Below are 16,513 nucleotides of genomic sequence, written 5' to 3'. Positions count from 1 at the left end.
AATTACAAAGCTGTTGCACAGCGCTGTATCTGACCGCAGTAAATGATAAATGTTAGTCAACATCTTCACCATCACACTTCTGTGAATATTCACTGAATGAATAGCTGAGAACGAAAGAGGGCCTCTCGGAGGAAGGGCGGGGCTCTGGCTGGGCACCCAGGACTATGCCTGACACAGAGAATGTGCCAGAAAACAGCAAAACAACTCAAGTGCATGGCCCTTCTAAGCAGGTGAATGCTCACAACCCCGTAAGGTAGGCACTGTCATTGCTCCGTTTTACAGACGAGGACTCTGAGAGGCTGGGCCAGGCTACCACTGCAAGGCCAGGTAGGCCAACCCATGCCCATCCTCCCAGTGACTAGTCCCAATGACAAGCCTTCAGCCCCTGCCCCCGAGCCCCGCGTGCAGCAGCCACCTCACCCACCAGAGATGGTATGTCGACGGCTGGGTGTCTGCTTTCCCCACAGCCACAGAGAAGAACAGCTCAGTGCACAGTTGCCACTGACGCCTCAGGCCAGAGCCAGGGCAGGAGTTGGGGAACAGGCCCCTCCCAAAAGAACACTGAGAACACCCTGGACCCCAGCCTCCCCTCTCCTCCAGGCAGGCCCCAGAACATCTGCCCCTCCCCGCACTGCTCTTCCTGGGCAGCCCAGTGGCTATAAATGGCTCTGGAAGCAGCTGCCTGGGGCAAGTCCTAGAGCTGTGCAACGTTCAGTGAATGGCTGCCTTGCTCTCAGCCTTTGTTTTCTCATCTACGCAATGGGGATAATGATATGGGGAGGACGACACTGAGATGAGGGATGAATGCCTGCACATAACAGCAGGCACCCTGGGAATGTTTGCTGAGTGACTGAATGACTGACCAGATGGTACCTTTCTCCTTTCAAAGTGCTCTGGCTTTGAGGTTACCCCGAGCACACTGTGTAGCCAGAGCAGAGCAGCAGGGGCTATGAAACCATGCTGAGGACAACTCCACAGACCACAGAAATAGTGCCAGGCATGAGGGCGATCACAGATTCGAACTACCCCAACCACAATGTGTGTAACTGGCTAGGTGCATCACCTCTCCATAAGGAGGAAGACGAAAACGGCAAGACATGCACACAGCCAACCACACCCCTACAATCACAGTCTCCAGCCCCACACACAGTCTCACACACTCGCCCACACAGCCTCACAACCTCAAGGCCAGCCAACCATACACTACAAACTCACAGCCAACCGCACACACCCACAATCACAGTCTCAAGCCCCACGCGGCTCAGCACACACAGTAACACCTACAATCACAAAACAGTTCATCACCCACCCTAATCCACCCACAACACCCTGGCCACACCCATGAGCAGCACATGCACAGCCTCGCGCACCAGCGACTGCCTGCCCACAGTCCCCCCACAGCCACCATGCTCACACCCCATGCCTCATCTACAGCCAATCACCATCAGCAGGTCTTTCAAAGTCCACCCTGTAATTTGTCAATTGCTCAAAACATTCCATTGAAAGCCTAGCGACAGGGCTGGAGGCACTCCCAGGGCCTCTGCCCACAGAAGGGTGTTTGGTTTCTACTTTTTGCCTGAAAAACCACACTTTCTTAACCTCCAGCAGTTTCCATGGCTTGGTGGCCACCTGTGACCTCCCACCCCCATTCCTATCCTGGCTAGTGGTCCTCAAGGGAGCTCTAGGTAGCTGCAGGATTCTCCAAGGTGGGATGGCCTACAAGTCCCCTGAGGCAGCTGCAGCACTAGTTCCCACCAGCCTCACAGAGGCCCTGGGCAGACATGGTGCTGGCAGGCATGGTGCTGGGCAGGCATGGTAATGGGTAGGCATGGTGCTGGGCAGGCATGGTGCTGCACAGGCATGGTGCTGGCAGGCATGGTGCTGGGCAGGCATGGTGCTGGCAGCCGTGGTGCTGGGCAGGCATGGTGCTGCGCTGGCATGGTGCTGGCAGGCATGGTGCTAGGCAGGCATGGTGCTGGCAAGCATGGTGCTGGCAGGCATGGTAATGGGCAGGCATGGTGCTGGCAGGCATGGTGCTGGCAGGCATGGTAATGGGCAGGCATGGTGCTGGCAGGCATGGTGCTGGGCAGGCATGGTAATGGGCAGGCATGGTGCTGGCAGGCATGGTAATGGGTAGGCATGGTGCTGGGCAGGCATGGTGCTGCGCAGGCATGGTGCTGGGCTGGAATGGTGCTGGGCAGGCATGGTAATGGGCAGGCATGATGCTGGCAGGCATGGTAATGGGTAGGCATGGTGCTGGGCAGGCATGGTGCTGGACAGGCATGGTGCTGGCAGACATGGTGCTGGCCAGGCATGGTGCTGGCAGGCATGGTAATGGGCAGGCATGGTGCTGGCAGGCATGGTGCTGGGCAGGCATGGTGCTGGCAGGCATGGTGCTGGGCAGGCATGGTGCTGGCAGACATGGTGCTGGCAGACATGGTGCTGGGCAGGCATGGTGCTGGCAGGCATGGTAATGGGCAGGCATGGTGCTGGCAGGCATGGTGCTGGCAGGCATGGTGCTGGCAGGCATGGTAATGGGCAGGCATGGTAATGGGTAGGCATGGTGCTGCGCAGGCATGGTACTGGGCTGGAATGGTGCTGGGCAGGCATGGTAATGGGCAGGCATGATGCTGGCAGGCATGGTAATGGGTAGGCATGGTGCTGGGCAGGCATGGTGCTGGCAGACATGGTGCTGGCAGACATGGTGCTGGGCAGGCATGGTGCTGGCAGACATGGTGCTGGGCAGACATGGTGCTGGGCAGGCATGGTGCTGGCAGACATGGTGCTGGGCTGGAATGGTGCTGGGCTGGAATGGTGCTGGGCAGGCATGGTGCTGGCAGGCATGGTGCTGGCAGGCATGGTGCTGGGCCGGCCTGAGCCCCAGGTAAGTCAGGAGCCTAGCCACAGTACGAGAGGCTGCTGTGACACCGTGGCCTGGAGTTGTGGTAGGGCCCGAGACAATGGTATCCCACCAGGTTACAGGTATAAAGCTTGGACACCTAGTAGCCCCTCCTAAATGCTGGCCCCACCCCTGGGCCCCACCACTGGGCACTCTGTATGCCCCACTCTAAGCCAGGCCCTGGGAGAGCTGAGAGACAAAGCACAGATCAAGCATATGCTGGGAGCCTCTGAGTACTGAGCCCTTCGGCTGCCTGTCTGGGAAATGGGGAGAACAGAGGGCAGGCGAGTGTGGGTGCTGTTCTTACCCCAGTACCCCAGTACCCCAGCCCAGGCCACAGGCTCCACTGAGTCACTGAGGACTTGGGGCGTATTTGAAGGTCAGGGTGACCCCCGCATGGTAGGATCCCAGGTATGGCGGTGGATGGGTGGGGGAGACATTTGAGGTGGGTGGGGACAGCAGCCTTCCAGCTCAGGCAGGCCCCTCCTGTCCCACTGGTCCCAGGTTGGGCTGGGGATGAGTATGAGAAGCCAGCAGCCTGGAAGCCAGAAGCCTGGAAGCCAGAAGAGGCAGGGAGAGCTGAAGAGAAGGAGGGCTGGGGACCTTAAAGTCCAGCAGCAGAGAGTCCAACCAAAGGCAGTGGACCTGGGGGCAGAGCTGGGCTCCAGGGACATTTTCAGAGACAGGCAGGGCCCTCAGGCCAGACCACTCGGGAAATAGACTGGAGCATCGAGTAGGAGGAACAGAGCAAGGAGAGCAGTGACCACCGCAGCACAGGAGGCCCTGCTGGTGTGGGGATGCCCAGTGGAGACAGGGCGCCAGTGCCTGTCCTCACTGCCTCTCTCAGAAATAGGAACTGCTGCCCACCCCCACAGGAACAGGTGCCAGCATAGGGCAGCAGAGTCACTCAGGGACCAGGTCACCAAGCGCCAAGGCCTTGTGCCCCTGGGGTTCCCAGGCTCTTCCTGGGGCTACTTCAAGACTCGTGGGGCCACCCTGTGATGCTCAGCCCAGGAGGGCCTGGGTAGGTGCTCAATGTAAAGAGCAGAAGCACCTCAGAGAGTCACATTGCATCTCCTGGCCACTACCTGAGAAAAGTCCCAGGGCAGCAGGGAGGCAGGGCTGGGCAGAGGGCCTGGTGCCGCCAGCAGCTACATCGAGCCCCAGCAGAGCAGAGGGCAGAGAGGCCGTGACTCACTGCCTGAAACACAGAGGCCAGACCTGTCTTTATGACACTTTCTTCTTCCTCATGAATTACAGTAATACTGTTTCACCGCTTCCCAGATGACCAATCCTGCCCTCAGGCCGAAAGCCTGGCAGGGCAGTAGCTCCCTTGGTTGAGCAAAGAATGGAAAAAAGACAGAGGTTAGAGGCTGCCTCCTGTCACCAGCTGGCTGTGCCAATTGAGCTATGCCCCTCTAGCCATCTGGGCCTCCCTCAGTTTCCCACTACCTTGATGAGGCTAGATGATCCCTTAAAGTCCCACGTGCTCGAATGTCCTGAGATTCTCTGGGAAGACCTCATGCTACCCAAACCCCAAAGTAGAGCCCCAGCAGCCCTGCAGGGCCTCAGAGGAAGTCAAGGGCACACGGCTGCTGTCCTCCAGGGAAACAGGTGGGTTCAAATGTGCAGGGTCCCTGTCCTGGCTGTGACCTCAGGCAGGCTCTGAACTCTCTAAGCCTCAGACTTTCCCAATTCTGGGAAATGCAGGCAAAGCCACTTTTCCACAAAGGCATGATGCTGCATGGTAACAGGAGGACTCGGCAGGTATCTGTCATACCTGCGCGGCGGCCATCATTACTACACCGCCCCTACCACCACTCTCCACCACTAAACTCCCTCAGGAAGGCCTCCTTCCCACACTCACAGCCTGACTCTGTTTACCCTTCTATCCCAAGATACTCTTCTGGGTCCCAGTCACCTCTAAATAGAGGTGAGCAGAGGTCAGCTGGACTTCAGCGTTCAGGATTTTACATTTCCATCTGGGGCTGGGGGCTTACCCGGCACTTTCAAATGGTAATGAATGTGGCCTTGGTGAAACATAATCAGTCTTGGGATTAGAAGGGTAAACAAATGTGTAATTCATGAATTTGCTAATCGTCCTTCATTTTGATCTTCTGCCATTTTTCCTGGAATCTCTGCCTGACAGCCATCTCATGGCAAGGAAGCAGAGATGCCAGGAGCAGGCCAAGGAGGCTGCTGGCATCCAGACACCTGGACTGGCCTTCCTCCCAGCTGCCCACCTCCAGCCCAGGCCTCCCTGACCCAAACATCACACAAGGCAAGAGGCCCGTGGCACTCAATCTTTTATTTTCTTAAACTGTACACAAACGTAAAATACTTTAACAGCAAGTCTATGGGAAAATTGTTTGGTTTTAAATTATTATGAAACAGAACCTAAGGGGAGCTTTATTAAATAAACATAAAGATGGGGATTTAAGGATACACACCTGCATTCTATCATAGTCATTTTTACTCTACCTTCTGGGTGTGTAAGGATAGAAAAGACACATCGAACCGAATAAACAAAATCCATTCATACCCTGAAACATTGGCAGGCCACTCAAGGGACCGTTCAGAACGTCCACCTCACATCAGATGGCCTCACCGTCTAATAAAATTAAAACTGATCTGTTGGCCTCTTTGGTTCCAAAATTATGTATAATACATTTAACTGTATTCATTTTTTTGCTGCTATAAAAATAACTTCTTTTTTCAAATGGCAGTTTCTGACTAATCATGCAACTAAATCAGTGCAAACATTAAAAGCAATCATTCGCTTAAAAAAGAAGCAAAGGATTTCATTTCAAGTATAAAAAATATAAAAAGAGTCATACGAGTCCAGTTTCATCTAGTGTGGGTCAACCCTTTAAATTGCATAGTTCACGTGGCACTTGGACATCTAGAGGGCGAGCGAGTTCGGTGCTCGGCCAAGGGCCACTTCTGGACACATGTGGATCGGCAAGTGCTGTGTCATGTGCCTTCAGGCAGGTCTGCAAGTGCTATATGGGCGGGCGGGTGGGTGGGCAGGTGGGTGGATAGGGGCCACGTCCATGGCCGGCCCTGATGGCTGGGGCCCACATGGTCAACTTCTACAAATCAGGTGAAAGCCTTCCCCATCTCTCCAAGACCAACTAAGCTGCTCCCTTCCCTCGGCCTCTGCTGAGGGGGCACCCTCCATGCTCAGCAGTTCAAGAATGCCTCCTCCCTACCGTTTCCTTCTGTGGTCTCATCCCCTTGCCTAGGGGTCATTCCCACCCCTCCCCAAACCAGTCCTAGAGGAATGTCCCCAGTGAAGGGCACAGATTGCAACATTATTTCTTTCCATTTAGGACAATTCAGATTTTCACTTCAAAGGTCATACCTGGTAGAAAAGTCCTTTTTCAGTTATACAACTGGCAAGGATGACCTATCAATTGTTGCGGAGATCAGTTAAAGCATCAATTTTAGCCCCCTCTTCTCTCCCTCCCTCCCCACTCCAAAAACAACACACACATAAGTCAGGTCAGAGGCCCAAACGACAAACAGTCAAACAGTCACTGCCCCTGCTCCCCAGTCTCTGACAGGTTATGTCCTTTCTGGGTCTCTTTCCCTCGGCAAGGGCATGGAAGGACAGGCTCCCCTGGTCTTGAAGCACGAAGGACCCCAGGCTGGGGAAGAAGCAGATATTGAGCCGGAGATGCAGTGGCAGAGCAGGCCTGGTGAAAGCCACGGGCACACACAGCCTCTGCCTGGCCGCGCTCCCCACCCCTGCATCTGCTTTTCCTCTCCGTGGCTCTCTCTCTCTCTCTGTGTGTGTCTCTGTCTTTGTGCTTTTATGTGTGCTCGGAAGGCGCAATTCAGAGTGGCCGGGCCAGCTGGTGGGAATGGTGGCTGCTCACCCCATTCTCTCCAACTGACAGGCATTTGTAGCTAAGCTGCCATTTGTCACCGCATCCATTTGCTGGTATCCTAGAGGCTGCTGTGTGGGTGGCAGGATGCGTCTGGCTGTGCGTGGCTACGTGTGCATTTTAAAGTATTTCATGTCAGTTGAGGGTTCTCGCTCTGGCTTTGACTGTTTGCTCTATGAAGTCGTAGAAAAATATCTCAGGCCGCACCCTGGCACCTTCTCCACAGCCCAACAGTACGACTGTGCTCAGCCCACCGTGCACCCCCGTTCCCGCGGGGGCTGGAAGAAGCCCACCCGGGACTGTCCTCCTCGCCCCAGCACCGTGCCCCCGCCTTGCACCGTCAGGCGCAGCCGCACTCCTCCACAATCATGTTGGGCACGTCCCGCTTGACGATGTTGTACTCATCATCAAAGTACAGCATGGACATGGTGCTCAACTTGGTGGGGATGCAGCAGGAGTTCACCGTGCCGGGGTTCAGGCCCCGCATGCGGTACTGGTTCACCACGGCCGTGTGGAAAGAGGAGGCAGAGCCGGGGACCCCTGCCAGATAGGCTGGGCAACTGCCCTCACAGTAGTTCCCGTAGTAGCCGGTGGGTGCGATGATCCAGTCGTTCCAGCCGATGAGGCGGAAGTCAATGAAGAACTGTTGCCTGCAACAGAGGTTGGTCCGGCCATCGCACTCCAGGCCTCGCTTGCGAATGCGGTGCCTGCTGTCGCCCAGCCGAGCCTGCACCACCACGAAGGGCCTGTGCGACTCTTCCCCTGGGTCCACGAACACCGGCACCACGGCCAGCTCCTGGCAGCTGTCACACTGCACGTCCAGGTTGAGTCGCCGCTCGCCCCGTTCAAACAAGGCCTGGATGGCCTCCGTGAGTGGGAAGGTATGCCAGCCGCTGCGCTTGAGGTCCACCCTCTTCTCCACCACGTTCCACCTGTCACCGTGGCCCTGCTCCTGGAAGTACACTTTGACCCGCACCTTCCGCCGGCTGCCCTTCTCCAGGACATAGGGCAGGAGTTTCAGGTAAAGCCACAGGCTGGCCTGGACCACAAACAGGTTCTGGTTGCCTTCGTTGGAGATGAAGAAGTACAGGCGGACCCGCGAGGAGGCGAGGCCATCTGCGGAAAAGGGGAAGAGCAGGCCAAGTTAACTCAAGGAGAACACGAGGCAATAGGGGAAACGCACTCTCTGCTGCAGGATGCTGGAATGCAACTAGCCACACAGCTGGAAAACGTTATTAACCAGAAATACCGTTCTTGGGGCCAGGGCCTCTGACTGTAACCTGGGAGAGGCAGAGAAAATTGTTTCCCATTGAGAAACCTGGACCAGGTTGGGGCTGGAGGGTCCAGGCCTATAAAATCCTGCCTCACCTCTCCCAGACCAGGGCTCCCTGGGAGACAGGCTGTCAGACCTCAAAGAACAACAGAAGAACTTGTCAGGGGGCCAAGATCTTAACAAGTTGTTATGGGTATCTGTGAAATCTGAAAAACAAAACCAGGATCGCAGGGAGGATTTTGGGGTGGGTGGTTTTAGTAGGGCTTTTTTTTTTTTTTTTTTTTTTTTTTTTTTTTGGTTAACTGAGCGCATTGCAAAATCAAGCTGAGCCACCTACCGCCTCTTTCCAGTGTTTACCTAAGTACGATCTGATCCAACCCCCAGTGGAACCTCCATTGCAAACAAGCAGCTCTGCTCAGGTTTCTGACACAGGGACGTGTGCTTTGCAGGCTGCAGAGCCTGGCCCTTGTTTCCGAGTAGTTCCAAGGGACAGGATATTCAGCCTTGAAACTTGAGGTCCAATCCTTTGACAAGACTCTGGCTCCCCGTTAATGGCACGTTCAAAATCTCCAAGGAATAGGGGAGCTGGCTTGTTAATTTTCTCAATAATTCAGCTTAACAAGAAGGAAGCTGTGCCAATCAAGAGATGCCTCCCCTCTCATCCTACATTTCCATGACCCTTCCCTCTGACAATCTACGTTTTTCTTTTCTTTTCTTTTTTTTTCCACGAAGAACAAATAACGAAACTCTGTGGCCAGGGCTGGTTTTATCAAACCTCCCACCATGCCCCTCCCAAGCCCCCACCTCAGGCCTCGCCTGGCTCCTCTAATAACACTGACATCTGACTTTGAAATGGGGGAAACTGCAGCCTTAAAAGCTGGTCTTGGACGAGCTGCCTGTGACCTGAATCTGTTATTTATAAGTCAAAGAGCTGGCTCCGTGAAACGGACCAGAAATATAACAGCCCCCGCTGTCATTTTGTGCCACCGGGACCAAAAGGCCTCCTCGACCTTCCAGAATCACATTTCTAACTCTGGGCCCCAAAGCACCTTTTAATCCGAGCCCTCTAATTACATGGCGAGCTTTCCCTGACTCACTTTAGTGGACAGCTAAAACGGCAATGCATTTCTTTCTAAGCACAAACCAGCCCCGATTGTCTCTGCTTTTCTCCACACCCGGCCATGCAAAACTTTTCATCCCTTTTCATCCCCAGGCTGCCTGCTGCCTGGGGAGGGGGGTGCATCTGCAGCCAAGGGCACAACTGCTCCCCCACCCAGTCTCCCCGCTTGCCCCCGCCCTGACTGGACCGGGGCTTCCCCCTCTGCGACCTTCTCTGCAGTCCCCTCGGCACAAATGGGGCCGAGCTCCAGGCACAAAAGCCAGCCTGGCTCATTCAAGTCCTGAAAAGGACAGCGGAGTCGAAAGCACTTGCAGCATTTTGGCGCGGGCACATTTTTCTCCTTCTTTTAAAGTTCCGAAAGATTTTTCTCTCTCTGATTTTTATATTTAGACAGTGTTAGGGATTTGCAATCTGGGGCCCGAGGGTGGGTGGGGGGATTCCAGAAAGGAGCCAAACCCTTTGTTAACTACGACTCTGTGCCTCGCGGGCGAAGGGTCTGCTGCAGCTGCCAGGCTAGCCGAAAGGCACCCGGCTGTCCCCGAGCCGCGGCTTTCTCTGTGTAAATGATGGACCTGTTGAGAAGCCTGCCTTCCGCCCGATTCCGGTGCCCACACAATCGGAAGAGAGGTTGCCTAGCTCTCCCCAGCGAGGCTTCAGCAATCCTGGCAAGCCCACGCCGCCGGTGATGGAAGCGGCCCCAGGGGCCTCTCACGCAGGCACACACACACATAGACACACACACATACACACAGACACACACACTCTCTCTCTCCTCCGGCCCACGTATATCAACAAGCACACACATCTCCATCCACACTGCTAAGCCTACACTTCGATCGTGGGAAACAAAAACATTAAGCAATCACCAAGCAAGTGCCCGCAGAGCCAGGGCCGCGCGCATCTGCCGGGAGGGAGACGCGCGCCCAGAGGCGCTGGGGCCGGATTCCGGAGAGCAGGGGTGGAGGGCAAGGCGCTTGGCGGCGGGGGTTGAGGCAGCAGGCCGGGGTCTGCGGCCTGGGGGAAGATGACTGCAACAGGGGCGGAGAGCACAGGGCCACCGCCGAAGGAGCCCTGCCGGGAGTCCGGGCTGCCCCCCAGGGCGCGCAGGCTGCGGTGGCGGCGGCAGCAGCCGGAGCTGGCAAGGAGAGGGAGAGCGGGAGCGAGCGGGGACGGCGGCAGACAGCCGGAGGGCCGGACCCACCTGTCTCCGCGAAGCTGATGATTTCGGAAATGCGTTCCTGGCCGTCGGCGCCCGGGCTGGCGTGGCCGTCGAGGTGCGGGATCTCCACGCGGCCGTCCTCGCGCACCTTGCCCGCGTGCAGCTTGCGCAGGGCCGTGACCATGGCGGCCTTGGGCACGGCGTGAGTGATGTTGGGCCGGCCCCGCATCTGCAGGCGGCTCAAGATATGCCGCTTCACCGCCTCCAGGAAGTCGCCGTCCACTCGACCGAGCTCCTCAGGCCGCCGGAAGCCGCCACACGACGTACAGGTGTCCTGCGAGCCGCCAGGGGCTGCGGGCGGCGGGGGTGGTGGCGGCGCGGCGGGCGACGGCGGGGGCGTGGGTGAGCCCCAGGCCTCAGGCCCCAGCCAGCCGCCCGCCAGCAGCAGAAGGCAGGCGGCCCCCAGCGCCCGACCGGGCAGCCCGTCCATGGTGCGCCGCTGGCGACGAGGGCGCCCGCCGCGAGGCGAGCCGAGCCGAGCGCAGGGCCGGGCTCCGGGCTCCGGGCTCCGGGCTCCAGGCGCGCCGCCCCGCCCCGCCCCCGCCCGCGCCCGCCCGGGCCTCCGCCCGCCCGCCCTCCGGGAGGGCCGCCGCCGGCTCACTGGGGGAGGGGGCCGGCCGGGCCGCGGGGTTCCCGCGCGGCGGGGAAGGGGCGCCGAGGGCCACTGGAGCCCGAGGGGCGCGGCGGGGGTCGCGGGTCACTGCCGCGCGGGCGTCTCGGGGCGCCTCCGCATCTGCAGCCTTCTCCCCATCCTCTCCGCGTCGGGGGCCCCGCAGCCCCGGTTCGGGTGAAGCGAAAGCAGCAGGAGCGGCGGTTCAGCCGCGGGCCGGGGAAGGTAGGCGAAAGAGCGGGTCCACGCAACTTGGCCGAGACGAAAGCGAAGGCGCTGGAGCCCCCGGAGCGGAGCCGGGCGCGGCTTGGCGCGGCGCTGCGGCGGGCGCTGCGGCGGGGCCCCGCGCTCGCACCTGAGCGCTTCGCCCTCACTGCCTCGCGCCGAGAAGGGCCGCCACTAGCGGCGACGGGCAGGTCGTCCTCGCCGCGGGCCGGTGGGCAGCAGCGCGGAGCGAGCGCGGTGCCCGGGAGCGCCGGCCGCGCGGGCCCGCTCACAGGCGGCGCCGAGCCCTCGGCCGCGGGCCCTGCAGTCCTCCGGGCGCGTCACACGGCAAAGTTGTCTCCAGGCTCCCTGGGCGCCGCATCCACGGGCGGGCGGCCGCAGCGCGCTTCGCCGGGGCCTCTCTGCTCCTCCCGCCTCCTCGCCGCCTCCCTCCCTCCCTCCGCCTGCCTGCGCGGCCGGGCCGGGCGCGGGGCGCCGGGCGAGGAAGACAAGCGGGAGGCAGGGCCCTTCTCGCCCCTGTCTCTTCTGCCTGCCGCGGCGGCGGCGAGGTCGGCTCGAGCGCCGAAAAGTCTCACAGCGTCCCCGGGTGCGGTGCCCTCGCTCGCGCTCGCACTGGCACCCGCTGCAGGGCCGGGAGAGAGCTGGCGGGCGGCGGCAGCGGCGGCGTCCCCGCGCCGGGCCGCGGCACGGAGTGCGGAGCTCGCCGAGGACGAGTTCTTCTCTTTGCCCTCTCTTCTTTTACTCTCCCCGTTTTTTCTCCCAAGGGGGAAAAAAGCCGCACAATCTCCGTATGTGCGCGCGCGTTGAGATAAACGTTGGCAGAAAAAGGTGGGGAGGGAGGGTGTCGTCCTGCCCGCTCGGGCTTCCCGGGGTGGGGGAAGGAGGGAGAGGCGGAATCTGTTCAGGTTGGGGCTGCCCGCCCCCCGCGCTCACCCTCGCTTCCCACCGCTTTTTTCCTTTCTGCCTTCGAGAGAAGGAGGGGCAAGCCGGCCCTCTTCCCTCCCTTCCCTTCCCCTCCCCTCCCACCCCCCTCAATGCCGGGCTACTTTTGCTACCTCGAAACTTTCCCAGCACGTGGGCGCCCCGGACCCTTGCCCAGCTGGGCGGCCGGCGGCACCGACGGGCTCCAGGCGCAGGACCCGGGCGCTCCTCCCGGCCCGCCGCCCCCTCCCCGCGGCCGCGCAGGCCTGCCCCTGTCCCAGCCGCCGCCCTCCCCAACCGGCAGAGGCGACTCCCGCCGCCGTGGCCGCCCCGGCCCTCCCGGGGCGCTCCCTCGCGGCCGAGCTTGGCGAGGCCAGCGGGATGCGGCGCGACCTGGGACGCTGGAGGCAGACTCCGCCGGCGGCTGCGGCGCCCGGGCTACAGCGCCCTTACCCAGCGCCGGCCGCCGTCGCACTGGCCGAGGCGTGGGCCCCGCGGGCTGGAAAGCCGGGAGGCAGCAGCCAACTGGAGGCCTGGCCAGCGGCTGCCTCTGCCGGGCCGGGAGGAACGCCCAGATTGTGCGGGGTTCCAGGCGCGCGGCCCGGAGGCCACTGAGCTTCAGAGCTTGCGGGGCTAGCAGGGTCTCCAGTTCCCCACCCCCACCCCCACTTTCGCCAGTTGTGGAATCCCCACATTCGCCAGCTGACAAACTTTGGCCTCACGCAAACCCGGGTTCCACTCGGGCTCAGCCACTGCCAGCTTTGCAGGAGTGACCTTGGGTAGAGTCCTCACCTTTCCTAGTCTCTACCTCCTCTTCTGTGAAGGGACAGTAACACCTGTATCACACGGGCTGGGTGGGAGGCCCAGCGAGTCATCTGGGCCAGGCTCTTCACAGAACCCGATAAAGGATAGTTCTAAGACCACCGTTCTCAAGCCACCGGACAAGGAACGCTGTCAGTGGAAACCTGACTTTCAGACCTGTCCAGGGCCCCAGGGGCAATGCACTCCTCTATCCTTCACGCCCCCACCAGGGTCTGAGGCCGCATGACAATGCCCACAGGACACGGCGCCGAGCCCTGTTCCCTCGAAATGGGCTAGACTCAAGGCAGAAGCACGATGGGAGGTCATTCTGGCTTTCCTAGGATATTCGGGAATCGGGGACGTCGGAGGCGGAGCGTGACCTCCTGCTCCCCCCTACCCCGCCAGCCTCCCCGGCCTGCCGTGCCACGGTGAAGCTCTGCCGGGACCGCAGGACCGCAGCGGCCCACAAGTCTGGAGGCCGAGCGCCCCCTCCCTCCCAATCGGAGGAAGCGACCCGAAGCTGGCGGGCAAAACTAGGGCAGGTGTGAGTTTGCCGACCCAAGTCAGAAGCAGGGATCGAGAATGATCCCCGAGATGGCAGCCCTTCTGCCTCCTTAGAATCTCCACCAGGGCCAGAGTCTCTGCTCTCCCATCAGAGGCCTGGGAGCCTGTGGCCCCGGAGCCTCTGCCTCCTGGGAAGCACCTCCTACCTGATGGCCTTGAGCCAGGCTGGCCACCTCCTGGTTTTGCTTGTATTTGCGCACCCAGCTGTCTCCATCACCACAGCCACCAGCCGCTGGACAAACTCATCCTCAGGCTCTCAGAACCAGCCCAGTCTCTCCTCCTTGGCATCACTTCCCTGACCCGTTTGTGCCCTGGATAGTTTTTTACCTGGCTGTTATCTCCTCCCTTGTCTGTCCCCTTGCTTGGGAAGCAGGCCTCCTGGGCCCTATCTGGCACCAGATCTAGCAATGATCAGAGAGAACTTATTGAAGTAATGATCGAATGAATGAATGAGAGAAGCTATAAAGCCAGTGAAGGAGTTAGCAGCCCCCACTCCCCAACACAAGCCTTGCAGGAGTGTTCCTGGCCAGCCCTTCTCATAGCCAGTCCCACCTGGGCTGGACAGGGCTGTGGAAAGGGAGGGAATGTGGGTGAGGGCTCCCTGCCTTCAAGAAGGGGCAGCATCTTGCCCATTGACCTGGTACCAAGGGGGAGCAAAAGCCACTGTGTCCTTGCTGGTGGGAGGAGGGAAAAGGAGGTTGAGAGGAGGGTCCACACTTTGCTCCCCTGGTGGAGGAGCTGTCAGCCCCGCTGCCAGTCATCTGCTGGGAGGGAACTGGGTCAAGCAGTAGTCAGAAACCATCTGCTCGAGAAGCTGGGATTATCCCGCCCTCTGCTGATCCCCCAGCCCACGGGAGCCAAGGGTGTAAATTGAGTTCTTCCAAATCACCTTGTGTTTCTAGGGGGTGGGGGCTCCCCATCCCCTCCTGAGGGGCAAGGACCTGTTCCTGTTGCTTCAAAGCCTCATTTAGCATTGAGCTTGGTTCTCCTTGTACTGGTGAACTCAGCCTTCCATCTAGACTAAAGATATGACTGCGCCTGTCAGTTTTGAATACAATAATGCACACCAGTGCTGTAGCCAACACCCTCCAAGCAGCTGCAAGACCAGGCCACCCCAGTGAAGGACGCTGGCTCCCTGCTGCCATCAAGGAACTCAGGCCCAATGGAGAAGGTGGGAAGGAAACATGGCTACACCATAGCTTCGGACTTGCAGAAGATGGAAGAGTACGGAGCACTTAATCCTGCCTTTTTTTTTTTTTTTTTTTTGCATAAGCTATCTATCTGTCAATTTGAGAATGATGAAAATGTCCAAAATGGACAAGGCAAACCATAAAAGTGAGCCTTAAGGCTCATTTGCAAAACAAATTGAGAACCCAGATGCTGTTCTTGGCCATGCAGCTCCTGTAAGGTGTGGAGTAGAGAGAAGGCCTTTGCACCAGTGGGCAGTAACTAGGGTTCTGGCTGGAAGAAGGCCTTTGGCAGGGTTGGGCTCAGGGACCTGGCATTTATTTTTCTGTCACTGAAGCCACTGTTGCCAAGCTTCACTGGCATATGTCACATCTCTCCAGAGCAACTCGATCTCTGCACAGAGGAGGTGTATGCCAGGCCCAATGCAGTGTCCCGCTCAGCTGGCAGCCCTGGACACTGGCAATGGACAGCCTGAGCCTGGAGCCAGGTGTGAAGGAGAATTCAGCTGGGAGTGCCTCCTAGGAGTCGGGGTCAAGCTGGCCTTTGTAAGAGCTCAGACACCGACATGGAGCCCCACAGAATGCCCCAAGGCCACCTCATGCTTTTGAGGTCACAGACACAAGTCCTTGATGAGAGAGTGGGCATGGGAAGGGTATTTTGATGAGACAGTGCTATATTTCTTACCAGGGCAGATGGGTGGCTCCTACATCAGGAAGGTCCTAGCGGCCATCTACATCCATAAACCCAGCAGTGGCTTGCTTATCATCTCTGGCAGTTCATGGACTTGGGGGTGCCAAGACCTATACTGCCCAAGTGCCCAGCACAGCACCTGCACTGGTGAGTACTTATGGACTGAATGAAGTAGGGGCACCACATGGGGCAGGCGGAAGAGCTGAGGTGCCCAGTTGGCTGGGCCAAGACCCCGTAGGTCAGCAGCAGGCCCAGGACTCCAGCCCAGGCCCTGCATTCCGGTCAGCTCGGATGGCAGGCCACTCTGTGCTCCCAGATGTGTGCTGCCGTCTCCTTCCCACAGGTGTAAGCAGGTGGACACAGACACATCACGCCTGCTCATGCCCTCATTCTATTTCTTAACCAGGCTTTAACACAGAACCATTTCGTAGGGCTACTCATCACCTGTGGGACTTTTGAGCTGATATCCTCAGTTCCCAAACCCCTGAAATCTATTCTATGTCAGCAAGAACCATACAAACTGTTGTGTTCTGGGCCTCTTTCTCAGTAAGACCGAGGAGCCCTGACGCAGCTAGCTTGAGAGGACTCACTTCTGGTTCATCCAGGAAGGGCCTTCAGATCAGTTCATAGGGATACTGGAGGCTCTATGAGAATCGAATTCAATATGTTTTGAACGTCCAGGAAATTTGGGAACATTCAGGAAATGTTTCAACAGCAGGCCCCAAGGGGATGGCTGTCCAAGTTGGTATATTTTCTAGAAAAAAATAGAGGTGCTAAATACAGCAGTTGGTTAGTGGCCCACTTCAAATTGCTAATTGTGAACAATTCCTAGCAAATTCCTTCCCTTTCATTCAGTAAATGCACTGAACTAGCTGCTGGAGATACAGCAATGCATACATAAGTCAGGCCCTGACACCCCCGCCCCTAAGTCTACTAGGAAGACTAGTGCATGAGCAGGGAGATCCTCTCCCAGAGAGACCACAGGGAGAAAGCTGAAGGGGAAAGACACCTAAGTCTACCAGAGGTATCTCAGGGGAGGCAGGATTTGAACTGAGCCATGAAGCATGAGGAGGCATTTTCCAGGTGGCCTCCAGGGGGACATGAGAGAAGAGG

The 16,513-nt window shown here is 58.5% G+C and overlaps 1 protein-coding gene across 1 annotated transcript; it reads right to left on the bottom strand.

Annotated features, from left to right (window-relative positions):
- Window positions 1-5,187: 5,187 nt before the first annotated feature.
- INHBB (inhibin subunit beta B) lies at window positions 5,188-10,882 on the bottom strand. The gene is made up of 2 exons (XM_021667936.2): window positions 10,384-10,882; window positions 5,188-7,905 (listed from the first exon to the last, which is right to left on the bottom strand). The coding sequence occupies exons 1-2, from the start codon at window positions 10,829-10,831 to the stop codon at window positions 7,130-7,132; spliced, it is 1,224 nt and encodes a 407-aa protein (XP_021523611.2). The 5' UTR covers window positions 10,832-10,882; the 3' UTR covers window positions 5,188-7,129.
- Window positions 10,883-16,513: the final 5,631 nt, after the last annotated feature.

Source organism: Aotus nancymaae, unplaced genomic scaffold (genome assembly GCF_030222135.1).
Source record: "Aotus nancymaae isolate 86718 unplaced genomic scaffold, 86718_ANA_hifiasm-v0.15.2.pri h1tg000029l, whole genome shotgun sequence".
In the NCBI taxonomy this organism is placed as follows: Eukaryota; Metazoa; Chordata; class Mammalia; order Primates; family Aotidae; genus Aotus; species Aotus nancymaae.
This window is presented reverse-complemented; position numbering and strand designations above follow the sequence as displayed.